General features: G+C 44.1%; 1 protein-coding gene across 1 annotated transcript in view; it reads left to right on the top strand.

Annotated features, from left to right (window-relative positions):
- TRAPPC12 (trafficking protein particle complex subunit 12) overlaps positions 1 to 20,058 on the top strand; it is a 95,377-nt gene that overhangs the window by 20,184 nt on the left and 55,135 nt on the right. Inside the window, exons 4-5 of the mRNA XM_067544831.1 lie at positions 9,117 to 9,230; positions 9,940 to 10,078. Coding sequence (XP_067400932.1) covers positions 9,117 to 9,230; positions 9,940 to 10,078 — 253 coding nt within the window. The remainder of the gene's footprint in view (positions 1 to 9,116; positions 9,231 to 9,939; positions 10,079 to 20,058) is intronic.

The raw sequence follows: 20,058 nt of genomic DNA, 5'->3' as shown, positions 1-20,058 counted from the left end.
TCCTTCTAAAAGGATTGATGTGCAAAACATTGGGATCTTAAGCAAACAGCTGGGGTGAAATCCTGACCCTAATGAAGTCAATGGCAAAATTCCCATTGATTTCAACAAGATCAGGATACCATTCCCAGTAAGTAGGCTAGTGTTTTCTGTAGATGGTACTTCCTAGAATAAGAAGAATATATTGGTATTAAGCTGATAATAGAATCAGAAAGTGGCTTTGGTAAGATTCACAGCAGGTATTAGTCTACTTAGAAGACATCATAGGAAACTGTGTTAGCTTATAGCATATTTAAGAAGCTTAGATCAATAAATGGCAGGTTAGAGTTTTTATAATACTAGCCAAAGTTGGAAGTTTGGGATCTTGATATTTCAAAATGGTTTATCTGCTACTCTTGTATAACAAAGTTTTAAAAAAAGGTCAGAAATCAACATTACTCCAGGATAAAGTTTTAAAAAAATACATTTTAACATTTTTTCCTCCTTGAAAATAAAAAAGAAAGCTAAAACTTAAAGCCACATTGACAAAGAAAAATAGTGAACTTGTATAAATAAATTGCAGAATACAATTGTATTACCCACTTGGGAACAACTATCTGCCATTGGCAGTGCCAATGAGGATGAATATACCGACATCTGGATTTCTGACCAAGTGGCTGAAACTTTATTAATTAGTTCTATAATATGACAGCTTCTCAAGGCAACCTGTCGTATCAGCAGGCAAAAAGGGGAAAGGCAACAGATGCTCCAACTGTCACTGTCTTCCCTTCTTTGATGCTCAAATCCAGAGCATCACAGTCCCAGAACTTAAGAGCCTACTTAAAACTAAGGTCATATTGGAATCATCATTATGTCTAAGGCCTACAATAGCCTGCAGCCCAAAAGAGCCTGTTGCCTGAAAGGTCACCTGACCTGATTGAATATGTGAGCTTCCTTTTCTGAGAAAGGTGAGTTGATCCTCAGTTCACAGAGAAAGGGGGCTTCCCCGAAACATCCCAACCTCTATGGTTTGGGAAGAACTAATAACTAAATAACTAAAATAATAACTATCACTCGGAAAAGGGGCATCTGACACCCCTACTGCCAAAACCTACTACCTAAAGTTGTAATCTTCTGAACAAACAAAGTATCAAAGAATCCAGCCAACTGTCTGCAAAATCCACAGGATGCCCATGCCAAATGACTGCTTAAGTCCAAAGTTGTTGTTGTTGTTTGTTATGGTAGTGCATAAGGGTAAACCAAGAATGGGGCCTCCTCTGTGTGCAGAGTAGTAGACAGTTCCTGCCCAGAGAGCTTACAATCTAAATAGACAAGACAGACACAGTGTGGGGGGAAGCAGTACAACGCATAAGTAGCATGGAGTGAACAATGTGATTACAGCAAACATGTTAGTTCCATGATTTTTTTTATTATTGTTTGGGGGGTAGAGGTTACGGGGGAGGGGATACGCTAAATAGGAAGGAAAGGGGACATGAAGAGGGTAAGGGATATGGATCACTTTATGGATCAGGGCTTGTTATGACTTGTGAATGTGCCTGCCCCAATGTTAATGGCTCATTCCATGAGAGCACAAGCATCCTCTGCGGCATTCCTGGCCCAAATACCGATCCAGGACATTTGTAGAGCAGCAACATGGTCATCTCTTCACACCTTTGCTTCTCACTAAGCTATGACCCAGCATGCCAGAGAAGATGCCACTTTCGGCAGAGCAGTGCTTCAGTCTGTGTGGCTTTGAACTCCAACCCCTTCTCCTATGGTCTAGCTTGGGAATCACCTACTTGGAATCAATATGAGCAATCACTCAAAGAAGAAAAAATGGTTACTAATTTTCTGTACTTGTTGTTCTTTGAGATGTGTTGTTTATGTCCATTCCAAGATCCACCAGCCTATCCCTCTGTTGGAGTCAGCCAGCAAGAAGGAATTGAAGAGGCGGAGGGTTGTCAGGGCCCTGCATATGGCGCCATGAGGGCACGACTCCAGGGGGTACTAGTGCCGACCCTACATATGCCACTAACGGAAAAGCTTCCAGTGAACTGTGCATGCAGCATGCACACACCTACTTGGAATGGACATGAGCAATGCATCTTGAAGAACAACAATTACAGAAGGTTTGTAACAGTTTTTTATAATGTATGGACAAACAATTGTCTCTGTAATAAAAGTAAATAATAACCTATATATGCAACATTGCTTTGTTTTATGGTAGCAAGTAAAAATAATGCTTAGAACATATAAATAATAATTATTTTAAACACAATCATTCCATAGATTAACTTTTTACCTCCTTTTGAATAAATGCCATTGTATTTGTTATTAAATACAACACACACATTTGATATTTCCCATTGGAACATATTTACAATCTTTCAGACAGTACTAAGAGTTTTAGATAAATGCTGTATTTGAGAATGTTCATTTGTATTTTAGTACTTTAAGCAAACAATAATTTCTGCAAGCAGTTAGCCTAAGAAAGTGTTACTAACTACATTTTCTTAAGTAATGTAAAAATGGTCTACCATTGGAATTTACAAGGGAGAAGAATATTATAGATAGTTGAGGAAGACATTTTTAATTACTTTAATAGTGTGACATGTAGCATTAACGACTCCCCTTTGAGCCTCTCTTTGAAAAAAAATCCTAGACATACTATTACTTATGCATAAGATTAATATTATGCTCTAATATATGTTGTCAAATATAGTAAGTTTGGTTACAGTTATATGGTATATTTAACAACTTAAAAGTTTTATTTTTTAAAAAAAAACCTTCAAGTTATTTAATTTTTTAATCATTTACGATATTAAGTGATTTCAAACAATTCGTCATCTAATTCTTTTGAAGTCTGGAGGACCTGAGTGACAGAAAGAACATGCATCTGTTTACAATTCTACATGAACAGCATCAGTTGTGTCTGATAGACGTTTGGGGGACCTGGCTTTTCCTGAGTCTTTGAAATCACTCAATGGCAATGGAACTGGTTTTTACCTTTCCAGTAAACAGTGTTGTTACATTTTCTTTGTTCTCTGGAGGTAAATTGGATTTTCATTAAAGCCAAGACAGCTTGTGGATAGCCATTGTATGAACTTCTTTTCGTAACTCTGCCAGTCTGTTACAGAAATGATCTGCAACATCTCTATCTTACTTACTCTTGAGCTTTTCTTGAGAATAGACTTCCAGTCTCCATAACTGTATAGTGGTTTTGTAAAGTGAATGGCTGTCCACCCAAGACTTGGTAGACTTTGGTTATTTTTTGACAGAATGAGGATTTGAGGTCAAATGTCTATAGGCTAAAGGCTAGCTCATTGGACTACTTCATCACTTGCTCTGTATCGCCTTCATTTGGGAAATGGACATACCTCATTCATATAACAAAGAAAGGTGGCACATGCTCCTACAGTCAGATGTCCTCTGACTGTGAATGCACCAGAACTCATAAAGTAATCAAGGTTGGTCCTGAGCAGTAACTGGGAGGGAGACTTCCAAGGGAGCTTAGGTGCTGAAGTCAGTAGTGTTGATGACTCAGGAGAGGCTACTTTTCCAGCTGTATCAGTACTGAAAAAAAGTCCCAGCATATTGGAAGTGCAGTCTTTCAGGCAATCTGTAAAACTGAGGTTTTGACCACTTGTGGACATTAAAGATCCTATGACAGTTTTTCCAAAAGAAAGGATATTAAACCTGCTGTCCTAGCCAAATTCAGGTTTTAGTATTACATTCTCTCTCCTCAATTTTCTCCCTTGTGTCAGTTGGAATTAGTTTGCTTCTTTTCCTTAAAAAAACATTTTAAAAAAATAAAACCAGAAAACTTTTACTAGCTTCTGCACATTCCCACTCTCAGGATGTAACAACGGTGCAGCTTGGACTGGTGAAACATTTAGTAGCAATATCTGTTGGGGTGCTCTTGCATCTCATAGCCCTCCCCTCTGAGCTCTGAACATTCAGAGGGTGGGCCTATAAAAGGCTGTATTGCCTGCTCTATTCCTTCCACTTGTAGTAGCAGACAGATCAGGCATCTCACCAGATCCTAGACCCAGATTCATTGGAACTGATAGTTCCCAGTGCCTCTGCCTTAGTTAGGCTTTAGTTCCTCTGTTTTTCTTTCTCTTTGCATTTTCTTGATTTTTGATTTAGGATCTTCCCTGACACAGGTCCTTGGATCCAATACATTGGAACTGAAGACAAAAAAACAGGAGTTAAGGATGTGTTCATCTTGTCCTGTCGTTTTTCTTGCTTCCTGCTTCATGTGCATTGTTTGGAAGTATATTTATCTTTTCATTGCTCCTTTTGCTGCACCTTTACCCCTGGGCCAAAAAGGAGTGTCAGAATTGCCTCCAATCTATGCTAATACAGGAAGTATTAATGGCTAAACTTTCCGGCTCTGAAATGCAGAGATCCATAAAATCTCAGTCCTGATGTTTGCCTCCTTTACTGGGGCCATACCTCACGTGCTGGTCACTATGAATTGGCAAAGAATGAATCTACTGAGCATAAATACTTCCCTTCACAGGTGTCAGCCAGTGTCAAAAGAGCCAATCCTCTGGCCTCAGAAATTAGAGCACAGCAAATTGTGAACAATTGATGACCATGGCCTCCATAATTGCATAGTGGTTTTGTAAAGTGAATGGCTGTCTATCCGAGACTTTGTAGAGATAACCACATTTGGTTATTTTTTGACTGAATCAGAATTTGAAGTCAGGTGTCCATAGATTAAAGGCTAGCTCACTGGTCCACTGCATCACTTGTTCTGTATCACCTTCATTTGGGAAATGGACATACCTTGTTCATATAACAAAGAAAGGTGGCACGTGCTCCTACAGTCAGATGTCCTCTGACTGTGAATGCACCAGAATTCATAAAATAATCAAGGTTGGTCCTGAGCAGTACCTAGGAGAGAGGGACCCTATTCAAGAGAACTAGCTAAGATCAGAAGATCACTACTAGAGTCATATGTCATAGAGCGGTGGCTGTCAACGTTTCCAGACTACTGTACCCCTTTCAGGAGTCTTTGTCTCCCATACCCGCAAGTTTTACCTCACTTAAACTAGTTGCTTACAAAATCACACAAAAATACAAGTGTCACAGCACACTGTTACTGAAAAATTGCTTACTTTCTCATTTTTACCATACTAAAACATAAATCAATTGGAATATAAATATTGTACTTAGTATATAGAGCAATATAAACAAGTCATTGTCTGTATGAAATTTTAGCTTTTTTATGTAGCCTGTTGTAAAACTAGGCAATATCTAAATGAGTTGATATATTCACTGGAAGACCTCTTCTTACCCCCAGGATACACGTGGCAGGAGTTGAGAACCACCCCACTGCCCTCCACGACTCAGTCAGACTTTCCCATCTGAGGAATTAAATGCAATATGTTAGGCTTTCAAGTTCTTTCTCCTTCAACTTTAAAGCAGAGTGGCTCAAATAGTTATTAATAATACTATATCAATATTTTACATGAACAAGCAGACTAGAGCACATTCCAGCTAACTGTGCAAAGAGGCCGTGGCTCTGGAAGGTGATGCATACTACAGTAAATTCATCCTATAGCTTGTCTCCTTGCAGGCAGGGATAACGTAAAGGGAGGTCAGCTGAGCAGGGGCTTGCACAATCAACACTAGTGGTCACTCAGGAACTCAGTGGAAAATAACGTCATCTCCCTGTGGGGTATCAGGAGATAGATGTGATTGCAATAAGACATAGCACCAGAGCTAGAACAAGCAATCAGTCCATTTCAGATGTGTTTCTTCTAGACTTCAGGGTAGGTCACTTCTATGTGTTCTCTCCAATTTCTCTAATTTGGAGAGTCGTCAGGAAAATCAAACAAGACAGAGCCAGAACTGTTTTGATTGCCCCAGTGTAGATGGAGACAACAGTGGTTCTTTGATCTGTTGCAACTATTGCAAGACTATCTGTCTCTCCCTGAAATTCCAAGCCTATTGACCCAGCCAATAGGTCAGATTTGCCATCTTAGACCCAGGCTCTCTTCACTTGAAAGTATGGCATGCCTTAGACTTTCACAGATCTAGACTGTCCACTGTTACGATCGCAAGTGGGAAAGGTTCTTTTTATGCCTAGCCAACAATAGCATACATCCAATTTAAGCTGTTATTCAATCTATACTGAATTACTTACTTCATTTGAAACCCTTGGGACTCTCCATATCATCAGAAACAGTACTTGGTTAGCTGACTCAACTTATCACAATTTAGTAAATCAAATGACTGAATTTAGCCATGATATAGTAAAACAATTCTGGAAGAGATTAATAAATGTCTGCACAACAGTTAGATAACCTGATGTATGTGGTACCTCAATCTAGTATCTATTCAGTACATTAAACCTCCCTTCAAACCTATGGGAGAATGAAACTGAGAACATCTTTCAATTAAGACAGCTTTTCCTGTAGCTATTACATCTGCTAAAAGAGTGAACAAGCTGCAGGCTCTCATGGCTGCCCACTCCCCCTCTTGTTGCCATCTGTCACAAAGATAAAGTAGTCCTTTGTCCACACCTTATTTCTCCCCAAGATTGTAACAGAATTCCATCTAAACCAGTCCATAAATTTGCCAGTATTTTTCCATAGGTCTCACACTCACTTGGGAAGTTAATTTAACACTTTAGATGCTAAGAGAATATTAATCTATTATTTTAATAAGTCTAAGGAATATAGGAAATCACCTAGACTGTCATTTATGGGGAAAAGACTAAACTTCAGAGAATTTCATCGCAATGCCATTCTAAGTGGGTTAGAGTCTGTACTGAAGTTTATTATAAACACAGGTCTGTTCTTCTTTCAGAAGGGCTTGGAGTGTACTTGGCTAGAGTGAAGGCTATTTCTGTGTTCTGCCTAAGGGTATGTACACACTGACGGCGGCAAATTTGCCACCATCAGATTGATCTATCCAGATCAATTTGAGCGGCAGTGAAGACCCGCTTAATCAATCCGGAAGTCGATTCAATTAAGCCACCTCCTCAAAAGGCGTAGTGCTGCACCAATGGGAATGCATTTCCTGTCTGCGCAGCGTAGTGGAGGTGGCGCGCAGAAGAGGATTTATTTAATAAGTTGACATGAGTTACGCAAGCTACTCTGTGTAGTTTGCGTAACTCCTGTTGACCGCCGCCAAATTTCCCAGTAAGTGTGCACTAAGCCTTAGACAGTCTCATGTTAAAAATCTATAGAGTTGCCATTTGGAATTCAATTCATATTTTCACAAAACATTTTTCCTAGGTATGGCATCTTGATCAGATGCACAATTTGGTAAAGCAGTATTGCAGTCTCTATTTAACTAGACATCCTTGTCCCACTGTCCAGGGAGGAGTACTGCTTACTAAACTCCCACAAGTGGGAATGCGAAGAGGTCACTTCAAGAAGAAATAAAGGTTATTTTGAGATTAGTTCTACACACTCTCACTTCTTGCCCATCTTCCCCTCTTAGGGGTCTTAATTTCAGCTTTGGACCTAAGGAGGTGGTGGAAGGCACAGAAATACGACGCTGCACTATGCCCTCTCTTATAGCCCTGTCCTCTAAACTTTCACAGCAGCAAGGAGAGGGGCAGGAGATACAAGAATGCTTCACTGGGCACTGCTCTTAGAAGGTTTCTCCAGTCCAAGAGCACCATCAGTGCATCCCAGTAGTGTGAATGTGTAGAGACCATCTCATAGAATACTGTTTACAGATTTTAAAATTTTAAAAAGTGTCTCATGCAATCTATTTGGAACTGCATTTTCTGCATCTTAATCTTCATCACTGTCTGCATGACAGCTTTCAGTTCAAATGTTTATTTTTATTACATATAAGCAACTTTTTTTTAATTGAAAATTTGCAGCTGTCTGATTGATGTATCTAGATCGATTGAGCAGTCAGTGAAGACCTGCTCAATCGATCCAGAAGTCGATGCATTAAAACCACCCCCTCAGGTGGCATAGTGCTGCGTCAATGGGAACACATTTCCCATTGGTGCACCGCAGCGAAGACGCCGCATAGAAGAGGAGTTAGAGTCAAGGGGAGTTACGCAAACTACTCTGTGTAGCTTGCGTAACTCCCGTCGACTGCCGCCGAATTTCCAGGTAAGTGTAGACCTGGCCTTACTCTTTCGTTATGAGGTCTGATGTAGCCTGTAGTGATCTGTAATGGGGCTCTGAGATGCTATGATAATACAGATAATAATAATAACAATAATATACAGTAATCTTCCTTAAGGTTTTCTGCAAAACAGAAAAATTTTGAGATTTATAGAATATTCATAGTTGCTCCATAGTCTGGGTTAAAGTCTCTGGAAATTTATTTGCTATTTAATAAACTGCAGTAGACTACACAAGGTAGAAATTTTAATTTGCTGATAAGTATATAGTTATACAGCATGATGTCAATGCAATGTATTAAACTGTGTTGTGGTTGATTTTTTTTTTTTTTTTTTGAGTTTATACATGGAAATATCATATAGTGGTCTTAGCCTTTGAGAAAGATTGAATGGAAATTCAAATGTTTAAATAAAAATCAACTCTAATCTTGAATCTCTTTTTTAAATACAATTTTACTTTATTCTCCTAAAAAACAATCTATTTTCTCCTTACTCATTGTTAATAATCGTTAATATCCTGTGTTCAGATGGCGATGTTTGGAATGTTCATTTCATTCAATAATTTATTGAATAAACTTCACTAAAGATTTGATCCTGCACTATTGAAATCAGTAGGAACAGCATCAGACCTTAAATGCTTTATAAATATTAGAGTACTTTGAGTAAAATGGGTAATATAACTTGTTTTTATTCTACATTCTTTGAGATGGCAAAAAAGCATTCAGTATTGTGAATGGATTAGAAAAATATGATAGATGGCTTTAACTGAAAACCCCCTGGGTGTTTTTATAAATAGTGTATACTTTTAGTTTTAGTGATCTGGTAATCTTAAACTATGTCACATGTTCGATTTCACTTTTTGCCTAATTACACATGCAACTTTTATGACTGACTTTCCACTTTTTACTGGCCAGCTTTACCGATCTTGTCATTATTACTAATGGCTAGATATAGCTGTTTGAAGCAAAATAAGCAGCTGTGTATTTTAGTAACTTCATTTTTTTTTGGTTACTGACTTCCTTCTTTTTTACAGAACAGCAAAAACTGGAGAGCAGCAGTTGACCTGTGTGGACGACTTCTGACTGCCCATGGTCAAGGCTATGGCAAAAGTGGACTACCTACTAATCATACTACAGATTCTTTGCAGGTATAGTCACCTTACATTTATGTGTGATGCCTAAGGCCCCATTACTGTAAAGAAATCCACACGGGAAGACTCTTGAGTGTAGTCTGATTCCTTTTCAGGGAGTAAAGTTCTATTCTAGGGGTATAACTGCACAAAAGAGTTCTCCCATCTAGGTATATAAAAATAGATTTTACTTTAAAAGGCTGCATAGTAAAAGTAAGTTGATTCCATACATTTTCATTAGCAGACTTTATTTCTTTTGACTAATGTGGCTGTCTTCAAATGTTCTTGCTCATTGTAATTAGATTATGACTCTTTAAAATGGACAATCTATGCAAATGTTAATCAAAGGTTACTTTAGGTAATGTTGATACAGATGCTGTAAACATGGTTTGTGATCATGTGGAAATAAATTGTTAAACTTAAGTTTTAAGAATTTTAAATCAATAAAACTTCATGGTAAAATGACATGTTCAACTTTACAAAATTTTCACTAGCTGAAAACACTTACCACGCTTCTGACTCCTTTCTGCTAGCAACTAGCAAGATCGTGGAAGTCCATGAAAGTTACAGCAATTTTTAAAAATTGCAAACCTCAAATATGACTTTTTTGAATTATAGTAATCTGAAATTTCTGACATAATAGAACACTGAAAGTAATTTTTTTTCGTTTCATTTACAATAAAAGCTGATAACTGACCTGGCATTTTCGTCTCCGTTGCCATTTTAGCTGTGGTTTGTGAGACTAGCACTGCTGGTGAAATTGAATCTTTTCCAAAATGCAGAAGTGGAGTTTGAACCTTTTGGAAACCTGGACCAACCTGATCTGTACTATGAATATTACCCTCACTTATACCCTGGACGCAGAGGTAAGGCAGTTTATGCAATACTTTTATCTCTGCTGTGAATATAAAGAACAATTTTCTCTAAGGACACAAACTATCATCCATTTTTTAAATGGGGTGAACATCTAGCTGCTACTTAGAAGAAAATGATTAACAGTCATGCTAATGCATTGCTTATATTATATAGAAAGGATAACAAGCATGTAATACTGTAGAATCATAGAAGATTAGGGTTGGAAGAGACCTTAGGAAGTCATCTAGTCCAACCTCCTGTTCAGAGCAGGACCAACCCCAAATAAATCATCCCAACCAGGGTTTTGTCAAACCACATCTTAAAAATCTCTAAGCATGGAGATTCCATCACCTCTCTAGGTAACCCATTCCAGTGCTTCACCTCCCTCCTAGTGAAAATGTTTTTCCTAATATCTAACCTTGACCTCCCCCATTGCAACTTGAGACCATTGCTCCTTGTTCTATCATCTGCCGTCACTGAGAACAGCCTAGCTCCATCATTTTTGGAACCCCCCTTCCGGTAGTTGAAAGCTGCTATCAAATCCCCCCTCACTCTTCTCTTCTGCAGACTAAATAAGCCGAGTTCTTCTTCGAGTGCTTGCTCATGTCCATTCCACTATAGGTGTGTGCATGCCTCCGTGCACAGTTACCCGGAACTTTTTTCCCCTTAGCAGATCCCGTAGGGCCGGCTCCAGCGCCCCCTGGAGTCCTGCGCACATGCCGCAGTATATGAGTCGCTGCCTGCCCTATACCCCCTCAATTCCTTCTTTCTGCCTGTGATGGTTGAGGTAACTAGCCTTCCTCTCAGCAAGTACTGTTCCCCTTGTTTGGACTTGTTTGATATTCTAAGTTAGTTTTAGTTAGTTAAGTAGTTGTTAAGTGTTGTTAAGAGTAGTTAGAGATAAGTCAAGTCCCTGCGGGGACTTAGAGCGGCCAGGCCATGCCCCAGTCGCCGGGATTCAAGCCGTGTGCCTCCTGTGGGAAGGCCTTCCCGCTCATCGACCCCTACGACCGCTGCCTTAAGTGCTTGGGGGAAGCTCACAGAAAAGAGAAGTGCCAGATCTGCAGGGCTTTCAAACTGAGGACTCAAAAGGACCAAGAAATCCGGTTGAAAGCCCTGTTGATGGAGGCAGCGCTCTGCCCAGTGTCCAAGCTGACCCACTCCATCTCAGTAACAAGCGTGACCTTGGTACAGAGTGCACCGTCGGCACCGCCCTCGACTCGGCACCGCGCAACATCTCCGGCACTGAAGAGAAAGAAGTAGCGTGCGGAGCGCAGACGCTCCTCTGCACTGTCGTTACGGGCAGGGTCAAGTACGGAGATGCACCAGACCCGGCCCATCGAGACTTCTCTAGTGCCTGCATCTCCGGTCATGGAGCTTCCCCTGACTCCGGGGAGTGGGAGAGTGCCCCTGCTGACGCCGTTGACACTGGAGGCTTTTCAGGCAGCAAGAGCCTCGTTGGCCTTGCCTACGCCACCTCCACCACCCCTCTGCCGAGGGAGAAGGGGCCAGTGTCACGGGGAAAACCCGCGTTGGGTCCCCCTGAATGGCGGTGGAGATCCCCAATACGGGGAGGAAGATCTCCCACCGGACGGTCTCCGAGGGTAGAAAAGAGCCACTCCCCCAGTAGTCGCTCCAGGTCAGCGTCATCGAGCCGACCTGCTCTGGCACAGGATGTGGAGTCTCCCTCTCGGCACCGACGTCGATCCCCAGCACCGGAGGCAGCGTATGCCAGGAGGCGGCACCAGTTGAAGTCTACCAGGCAGCAGTCGGACAGCTCCCATTCCAAATCCCCGATACCAAGGAGTTCGCCCATACCTAGACAGTCAGGACAGGGGGTGTCCGAGCCCGCCCTCTGGGTGGCCCTTTTCTCTGGGCTGCTTCCCTACCCGGGACCCCGTCGGGGCTATTGCCAACCCTATCCCCCTGATACCAAGGAGTTCGCCCATACCTAGACAGTGCAGAACCCGGTTGCCGTCAGAGGACCCAGCACCGAGGAGTTCGCCCACACCGAGATGGCGCGGAACCTGGTCGCCAGAGGGAGACCCGGCACTGTGCAGTCCGCGACGCGGAACCAGGTCACCAGAGTCTGGCTCAGCACCAAGGAGTTCGGAGCGGCGCCGACCTCAGTCACCAAAGGTGTCTGCAGGGCCGCAAGGCAAGTGGCAGAGGAAATCATCAGTACCGAGACGACGCTCCGATACCTCTAGCTCTTCAGAGCGCACCCCCGTTCGTCGGCACTGCTTGTGGTGACGGAGGCAGTCCTCATCGTCCTCCAGATCGGCGGCATCAAGAGGGTGGTCCCCGGCAAGGAAAGGTGCCCAGGACCAAGGACGTACACGGCACCACCAGTCCAGGGCCTCTGACTATGAGGATGACTTGGGGTCTCCCGGGGGGACAGTCGTCGGGTGAGCCGACGCCCCCACAAAACATCACAGCCTGTGGCACAGTCAGCCTCTGGTTGGCCCCAGGGACAATGACCGCAACAGTGGCCTTATTGAGCCCCATGGGGTATCTAGGTGGGGCCGGGGCCCCAGTGCATTATGTCATCGGGGGTGCAGTCCGTGCCTCTGGCACAGGAGACGGCCCATAGACACCACTCCTCAAACAAGGAGTTGGACCCCATGGGGGATCCTCAACGGGTGCAACCCTTCGCCAGGAGGAGGCGCACCCGCAGGACACACCTCGGCAGTCCTCTTCCTCCTTACCTGATGAGGCAGTCTCCCGGGACCACTCTGCACCACTGGAGGATTTCTGGGCGCACCAGGAGCAGCTCAAGAGGGTGGCCTCCAACTTGGGGCTGGAGGTGAAGGAGTTATAAGAGGCCGATGATAGCCTCTTTAATGTGCTGGTGGTGGCTGCCCCAGCAAGAGTGGCCCTCCCAGTCCACGAAAGGGTCCTTAAGATTGTAAAGGCCCTGTGGCAAACCCCTTCCTTGGTTGCCCCTACGTCAAAAGTGGCCGAGGAAAAAATATTACGTTCCGGCCGAGGGGTTTGAGTATTTGTTCACTCACCCCGCTCCGGGAACCCTAGTAGTAGACGCGGTTAACCAGCGAGACAGGCAAGGTCAGCCAGGGTCCACTCCCAAGAACAAGGACAATAAAAAGCTGGATTTGTTTGGGAAAAAGGTTTATTCCACGGCAAGCCTGCAGTTCAGGATTGCCAACCATCAGGCCCACCTGGGCAGATATAATTTCAACCTGTGGGACTCCCTCAGGCAGTTCGCTGAAGCCCTGCCCCAGGACCAGGCTGCAGACTTTAGCACTATCATGGAAGAAGAACCGTGGTAGCTAGGGCAGCGTTCCAGACGTCCTGTGATGCTGCAGACCTGGCGGGCAGGGCCATAGCCTCTGCCATTTGTATGAGAAGGTGCTCGTGGCTGCAATCTTTGGGCCTGTCCCAGGAGGTGCAGCAGTCTATTCAGGACCTCCCCTTTGATGGGTCAGCCTATTCTCCGACCAGACTGATGCGCCCCAGTTTTCCAGGCATCAGTCACGGCCCCAGGCACAGCAGCAGCCAAGGCCTCCGCCCAGGCCTTTTCAACTCTTTAGGAATAGGGATAGGAATAGGGGGTTTAGAAGGCAAAATCAGCCCCCTAGCTTGTCCTCAGCTCCCCAGCAGGGGCCCCCCTAGAAGGTCGGGCAACCAGAGGAGGCAATTTCGATGATGCGCCCGAGAGTGGCGCCCCGACTGCTCTCCTGGATCCACCCCCCCCTTCCTAAACAGATTAAGGTCCTTCTATCCCAAATGGGCAAAAATCACTTCAGACTGTTGAGTCCTTGGGATAGTCTCAGGGGGCTATGCCCTACAGTTTACATCTACCCACCCCAACAACCCTCCTTCTCCATCCCTCTTCAGGGACCCCTCTCACGAGCAACTCCTCTTGCAGGAGTTGGACATCCTCTTCAACCTGGGAGCGATGGAAATGGTCCCTCAAGGCAGAAGGGGGAAGGGGTTCTATTTGAGGTACTTCCTCATCCCCAAGGCGAAGGGGGGTCTGAGACCCATATTAGACCTGCGTCGTCTAAACAAATATGTCAAGCGACTCGGGTTTCGCATGGTCTCCTTAGCCTCCATAATCCCTTCTCTGGATCCAGGAGACTGGTATGCTGCCCTCGATCTCAAGGTCGCATACTTTCATGTGTCTATCATCCACAGCCATAAGCGTTTTCTCTGTTTCATGGTGGCTGGCTCCCACTACCAGTTTACAGCCCTACCCTTTGGCCTATCTTCGGCTCCAAGGGTGTTCAAGTGCATGGCGGTAGCAGCTGCCCACCTGAGACAAAAGGGTGTGAACATTTTTCCTTACCTGGACGATTGGCTGATATGGGGCAGGTCCAGATCCCAAGTGCAGGAAAGCGTGACTCTCACTTGCTCCACGTGCAGCAGGCTGGGACTACTCATAAATGAACAGAAGTCCACACTAACCCCAGTGCAACGCATAGAATTCATTGGGGCAACCCTGGACGCTTTCCAGGACGCTTCCTGCCTCAGCCATGTTTCGAGACTATGGTCTCTATCATCTCCCAGGTGCACCGATGCCCCACGACAACAGCCAGGCACTGCCTACAGCTGTTAGGCACATGGCGGCCTGCACGTACATAGTGAGACTAGCTTGCCTGAGGCTCAGACCGCTTCAGGCGTGTTTGGGCTCGGTATATGTGCCAAGCAGACACCCATTGGACCGGGTGGTCACAGTTCCCCCGCCCATCTTAGCCTCCCTGAACTGGTGGCTGACTCCCAGGGCAGTGATGAAGGGCGTTCCGTTCAGGGACTAGTCCCGTCGGTCACCCTAATTTCCGACTCGTTGGACATAGGATGGGGAGCCCACATCAGCGCCAACCTAGGAACTCAGGGGAGGGAAGGCACCTGCACATCAACGTGAAGGAGCTGAGGGCCATTCGCCTAGAGTGCAAGGTGTTCCTCTGATTCCTGACAGGCAGAGTGGTGCAGGTGCTGACAGACAACACCACAACCATGTTTTACATAAACAGGCAGTGGGGAGCGCGCTCCTCGGCTCTCTGCCTCTCACCTACCCAAGGTCCTGCTGAAAATAAAGAGGGACAGGGCGAACGTTATGCTCATCGCTCTGGCCTGGCAGAGACAGCATTGATTCAGCATGCTTTTTATCGCCCCACCCCTGGAGCTCCTGAGGCAACACGATCTTCTATCCCAGGACTATGGTTGCCTATTGCACTTGGACCTGGACTTCCTGCACCTCACGGCATGGAGGCTCTGTGGCTGACAGAGGGAGAGAGAGCCTGCTCGGTGCAGGTCCAGCAAGTCCTGCTTGGCAGCAAGAAGCCTTCTACACAGGTTGTGTATTGGGCTAAGTGGAGGCAGTTTACCTGCTGGGCGGAGTCCTGGAGTATTCTGCCCAGCCTCTCACCTATACAGGCGATCCTGGAGTACCTGCTCCAGCTAAAGCTCCAGGATCTGGCGCTGGCCTTGTTGAAGGTTCACCTGGTGGCCATTTCGGCCTTCCATCAGCCGCTGTTCTCCCATCCCATGTCGGTCAGGTTCCTCAAGGGGGTGGAGAGGCTTTATCCACAGGTCCGTGACCCGGTGCTTCCCTTGTCAACCTTGTCCTCTCAAGACTCACAGGGCCCCCCTTTGAACCCATAGCTTCATGCCCTCTGCTCATGCTCTCATGGAAGGTAGCCTTCCTGGTGGCCATTACCTCAGCCAGGAGGGTCTCCGAGATTAGGGCCTTGACCTCGGAGTCCTCTTATACAGTATTCTATAAGGACAAGGTTCAGCTGAGGCTGCATCTGGCCTTCCTGCCCAAGGTGGTTTCCCAATTTCATTGTAATCAAAATATTTTTCTCCCCGTGTTTTTTCTCAAACCTCATGGTTCGGAGGAGGAGAGGAGATGGCATTCGCTGGATGTGAGACGAGCCCTGGCCTTCTACATTGAGCGCACAAAGCTGTTCCGAAAATCGACGCAGCTCTTCATCACAGTGGCCAGCCGGATGACAGGCTCATCTATCTCCACCCAGCGCATCTCCTCGTGGATTACATCTTGCATCAAGTTCTGCTATGAGCAGGCAAAGGTGCCACTTCCGGGAACCATCACAGCGCACTCAACCAAGCCTCACCTACAGCCTTCCTGGAGAGAGTGCCCCTGCAGGACATCTGCAAAGCTGCCACCTGGTCATCGGCACATACCTTCACATCCCACTACGCCATCGTCCAGCAGGCAAGAGAGGATGTGGGATTCGGCAGAGCGGTGCTGAGGGCAACTCACCAGTAACTCGACCCACCTCCAAAGGTATTGCTTGTTAGTCACCTATAGTGGAATAGACATGAGCAAGCACTCGAAGAAGAAAACAAGGTTACTTACCAGTAACTGATGTTCTTCAAGATGTGTTGCTCATGTCCATTCCTCAACTCACCTCCCGTCCCCGCTGTTGGAGTTGGCAGGAAGAAGGGACTGAGGGGGCTTAGGGCCAGCAGTGCCTCATATCTGCTGCATGTGCGCGGGGCTCCAGGGGGCACTGGAGCTGGGCCTACGGGATCTGCTAAGGGGAAAAATGTTCCAGGTAACTGTGCACGGAGTCGTGCACACACCTATAGTGGAATGGACATGAACAACACATCTCGAAGAACATCAGTTACTGGTAAGTAACCTTGTTTTCCCTCAGCCTCTCCCCATAAGTCATGTGCTGCAGCCCCCTAATAATTTACATTGCCCTCCTTTGGACACTCTACAATTCGTCCACATCCTTTCTGTAGTGGTGGGGGAGGCCAAAACTGGACACAGTACTCCAGATGTGGCCTCACTGGTGCTGAATAGAGGGGAATAATCACTTCCCCCGATATGCTGGCAATGATCCTACCAATGCAGACCAATATGCCATTATCCTTCTTGGCAACAAGGGCACACTATTGACTCATATCCAGCTTCTTGTCTATTGTAACCCCAGGTCCTTTTCTGCAGAACAACTGCTTGGCCAGTTGGTCTCCAGTCTGTAGCAGTGCTTGGGACTCTGCACTTGTCCTTGTTGAACCTCATCAGATTTCTTTTGTCCCAGTCCTCCAATTTGTCTAGGTCACTTTCTATCCTATCCCTACCCTCCAGTGTATCTACTACTCCCCCCAGCTTAGTGTCATCCTCAGACTTGCTGAGGGTGCAATCCACCCCATCCTCTAGATCATTAATGAAGATGTTGAACAAAACCGGCCCCAAGACCGACCCCTGGGGCACTCCGCAACTAGATATGGAGCCATTGATCACTACCCGTTGAGCCCAACAATCCAGCTAGTTTTCTATCCACCTTATAGTCCATTCATCCAACCCATACTTCTTTAACTTGCTGGCAAGAATATTGTGGGAGACTATATCAAAAGCTTTGCTAAAGTCAAGGTATATCACATCCACTTCTTTCCCCACATCCACAGAGCCAGTCATCTCATCATAGAAGGCAATCAGGTCGGTCAGGCATGACTTGCCCTTGGTGAATCCATGCTGACTGTTCTTGATCACCTTCCTCTCCTCCAAGTGCTTCAAAATGGATTCCTTGAGGACCTGCTGCAGACAGGCAAAGTTCTGTGTATGGTCCAGTACAGTAATATAACATCAGTTCAAGAGACACTTGGCTTTAGTTGGTATTTTTACCCTTAATTTGGTGATCTCATTTTACATAATTTTTATCCAATGCACTTAGAATTTAAAAAATAAATAAATAAATAAAAATTAAAGGTAGTAGTAATTATGTTTCTGGTACAGAAGTAGGCAGATGTTCATTGACAAAGTCACACAGAATGAAAGAAAAAATGATTCCTGGATTAAAGTAGATTACCTCTTTTTCCTTTTCTTCCTAAACTCGTTCAGTATGCTCTGAAGAGGCTAAATTTGCAGGAGTAATAAACATTTTAAGAGTTGAGTAAAGCAATAGGTAGTGAAGAAAGATTAAAAGGTATTTAAAAAAAAAAAAACTGACTTATTTTTAAAGGATAATATTACAAGCAGGTTACAAGAAGTTAAAAACACAGTGATGTATTAACAATAGTATGGCTATTATAATTCTTAAATATAATATAACAAACTGTTGACCTGGAAAAAAGGAAAGTATAATACTGTACCAATTACAATATGTAAAAAATGATAACCTGCTTCTCATACTGTACTACTTGTACCATTTGTTCTGAGTATTCCAAAGCTTTTCTTAAATCAAAGCTGTTTGTCACTGATTGAAAAATATTAGTTACTATAAGAAAAAGGTGTAAAATTAAACTTAGAGCTAATTTGAGAAATAGAAATGGCTTTCATGAAAAAATGCTAATAAAATGTGATATTTATCATCTTTTTAGTAATTAAAACTAAAAGTTTTAACTAACTAACTAAGTTTTAACTAAAACTAAATAGATCTCCAGGCAAATCCTACAGCTGGATGAAAGGATATTGCTAATGTTTAGAGAGATCTCTGTCCTCCTGTTTCATGTTGTCTCGCTGAGGAGGTTCCATACGTTTCAAGTGTCATTGTTGTAGTTCAAAAAGTGAACTCTTTACTAACTATATGTGGGTGCTTTCAGTGTTTTAAACTTTAATAACACCACAGCATTGGTGCTAGATGATTCCCAAGTTTATCATAATCTAAATTTGAACAAAAAATTCTTGTCCAGTAATTCACAAGCAATAAAGTAGTTAGAGGTTTTATGCTCGCCTTGAACAATCTGGGGAAAAAACCATAATCTATTTTTCATAAAGTGTTGATGATAGGTCTATAATATCCCAGAGTTACAATCTACTGATCCACGTTCTCCTCCAACCTGAGTATTAAATATAAACTGGTTCTTGTTACTTAAAATGGTTGCCATGTGACAGCAGGATTTGAATTTTAAGTAGTCTAGCTCATATCTCCAGCACAACATAGGAACCCTCCTGTTCTTCTCTTTGACTAGGCACAGCTGCCTTCCCCAACTCCACGAGCTACTTTCCACAATATTGTAATTCATAGTTGATAGCCATTGGTTGCCTCAAGAAAATCCAGGATCCTTCACATTTATAGAAGATATTTAATGCAGGGCATCATATGACTTTATTTCTTCCATTTAAACCTCTCAGTAGACCAGGATGGCCAGAAAAGACCAGTTTGGACTCTTACGAGCCAATTCTCATAAGTGAGGGGAATCACCAGACAGAGCCATTGACACTAAACTAGGCAGAGATTCTATGTAGCACCTTTAAAATGAGCAACACGACTCGCAGCACATTTGTGTGGGTGTGTGGGGTGTTGCTATGGTGGCTTTAAGCCATCTTTGAGCCCTTGCAAGTCTGGACTCTTCTGAGGTTTGGAGAGGCCCCTGATGTAACTTATACAGCCCTGAAGGCCCAGAATCTCCACAGTGCTGTAAGCTGTAGCTTTTTCCTTCTCAGCACCTTCCTACACCAAAGCTTGCAAGGAGCTACTTGGGAAGCAGCCTTCCCAGGTTCCTATACTAGGGGAATCCTCCCCAGCTGGATAAGGGGCTTTTAGGGCCCCTTTTTTGTCACTCTGGCTTTTTTATGCTGCATAAGGGGGCTGGAGTGAGGATGAGGATCTCATTCCTTATCAGGCAGCTTTCATAATTTCCTATTTTTGTATTAATTACTACTTACTTTTACATTTTGATGCTTTACAAATATTTTTCTTCTTTCTTGCCGTGATCCTCAGGATGTGATGTTAGCAGTAAAGGTGAAATGTTTGGCAACTTCTCCAGCTTTAAAAAGCCGCAGTTTTAGCCAAGAAAGAAGTGTCTATAGTTTGTGCCAGAGCATGAGGGTTTTCAGCCACAGCAGTGTTTCCAATAATACGCAGAATTTAGATAGCAGACTGTATATAGTAGGCTATTCAACAGATACTGCATTGACTCTTCCTAAGACTGGATATGAAATACTCTGTTTCTGCAGTGCCATTACATCCAAGATCTGAAATGTCTTTCTCCATAATAACAGCTTGTCATGAACTTCATACAATTACTAAAATCATCTTTGGTGGAAGGTATGAGC

This window comes from Emydura macquarii, unplaced genomic scaffold (genome assembly GCF_026122565.2).
Source record: "Emydura macquarii macquarii isolate MOO-44397 ecotype Brisbane River unplaced genomic scaffold, CSIRO-AGI_Emac_v2 contig_1027, whole genome shotgun sequence".
Lineage (NCBI taxonomy): Eukaryota > Metazoa > Chordata > Testudines > Chelidae > Emydura > Emydura macquarii.
Note: the sequence above shows the minus strand (reverse complement) of the source record. Positions and strands in the feature narration are given on the sequence as shown.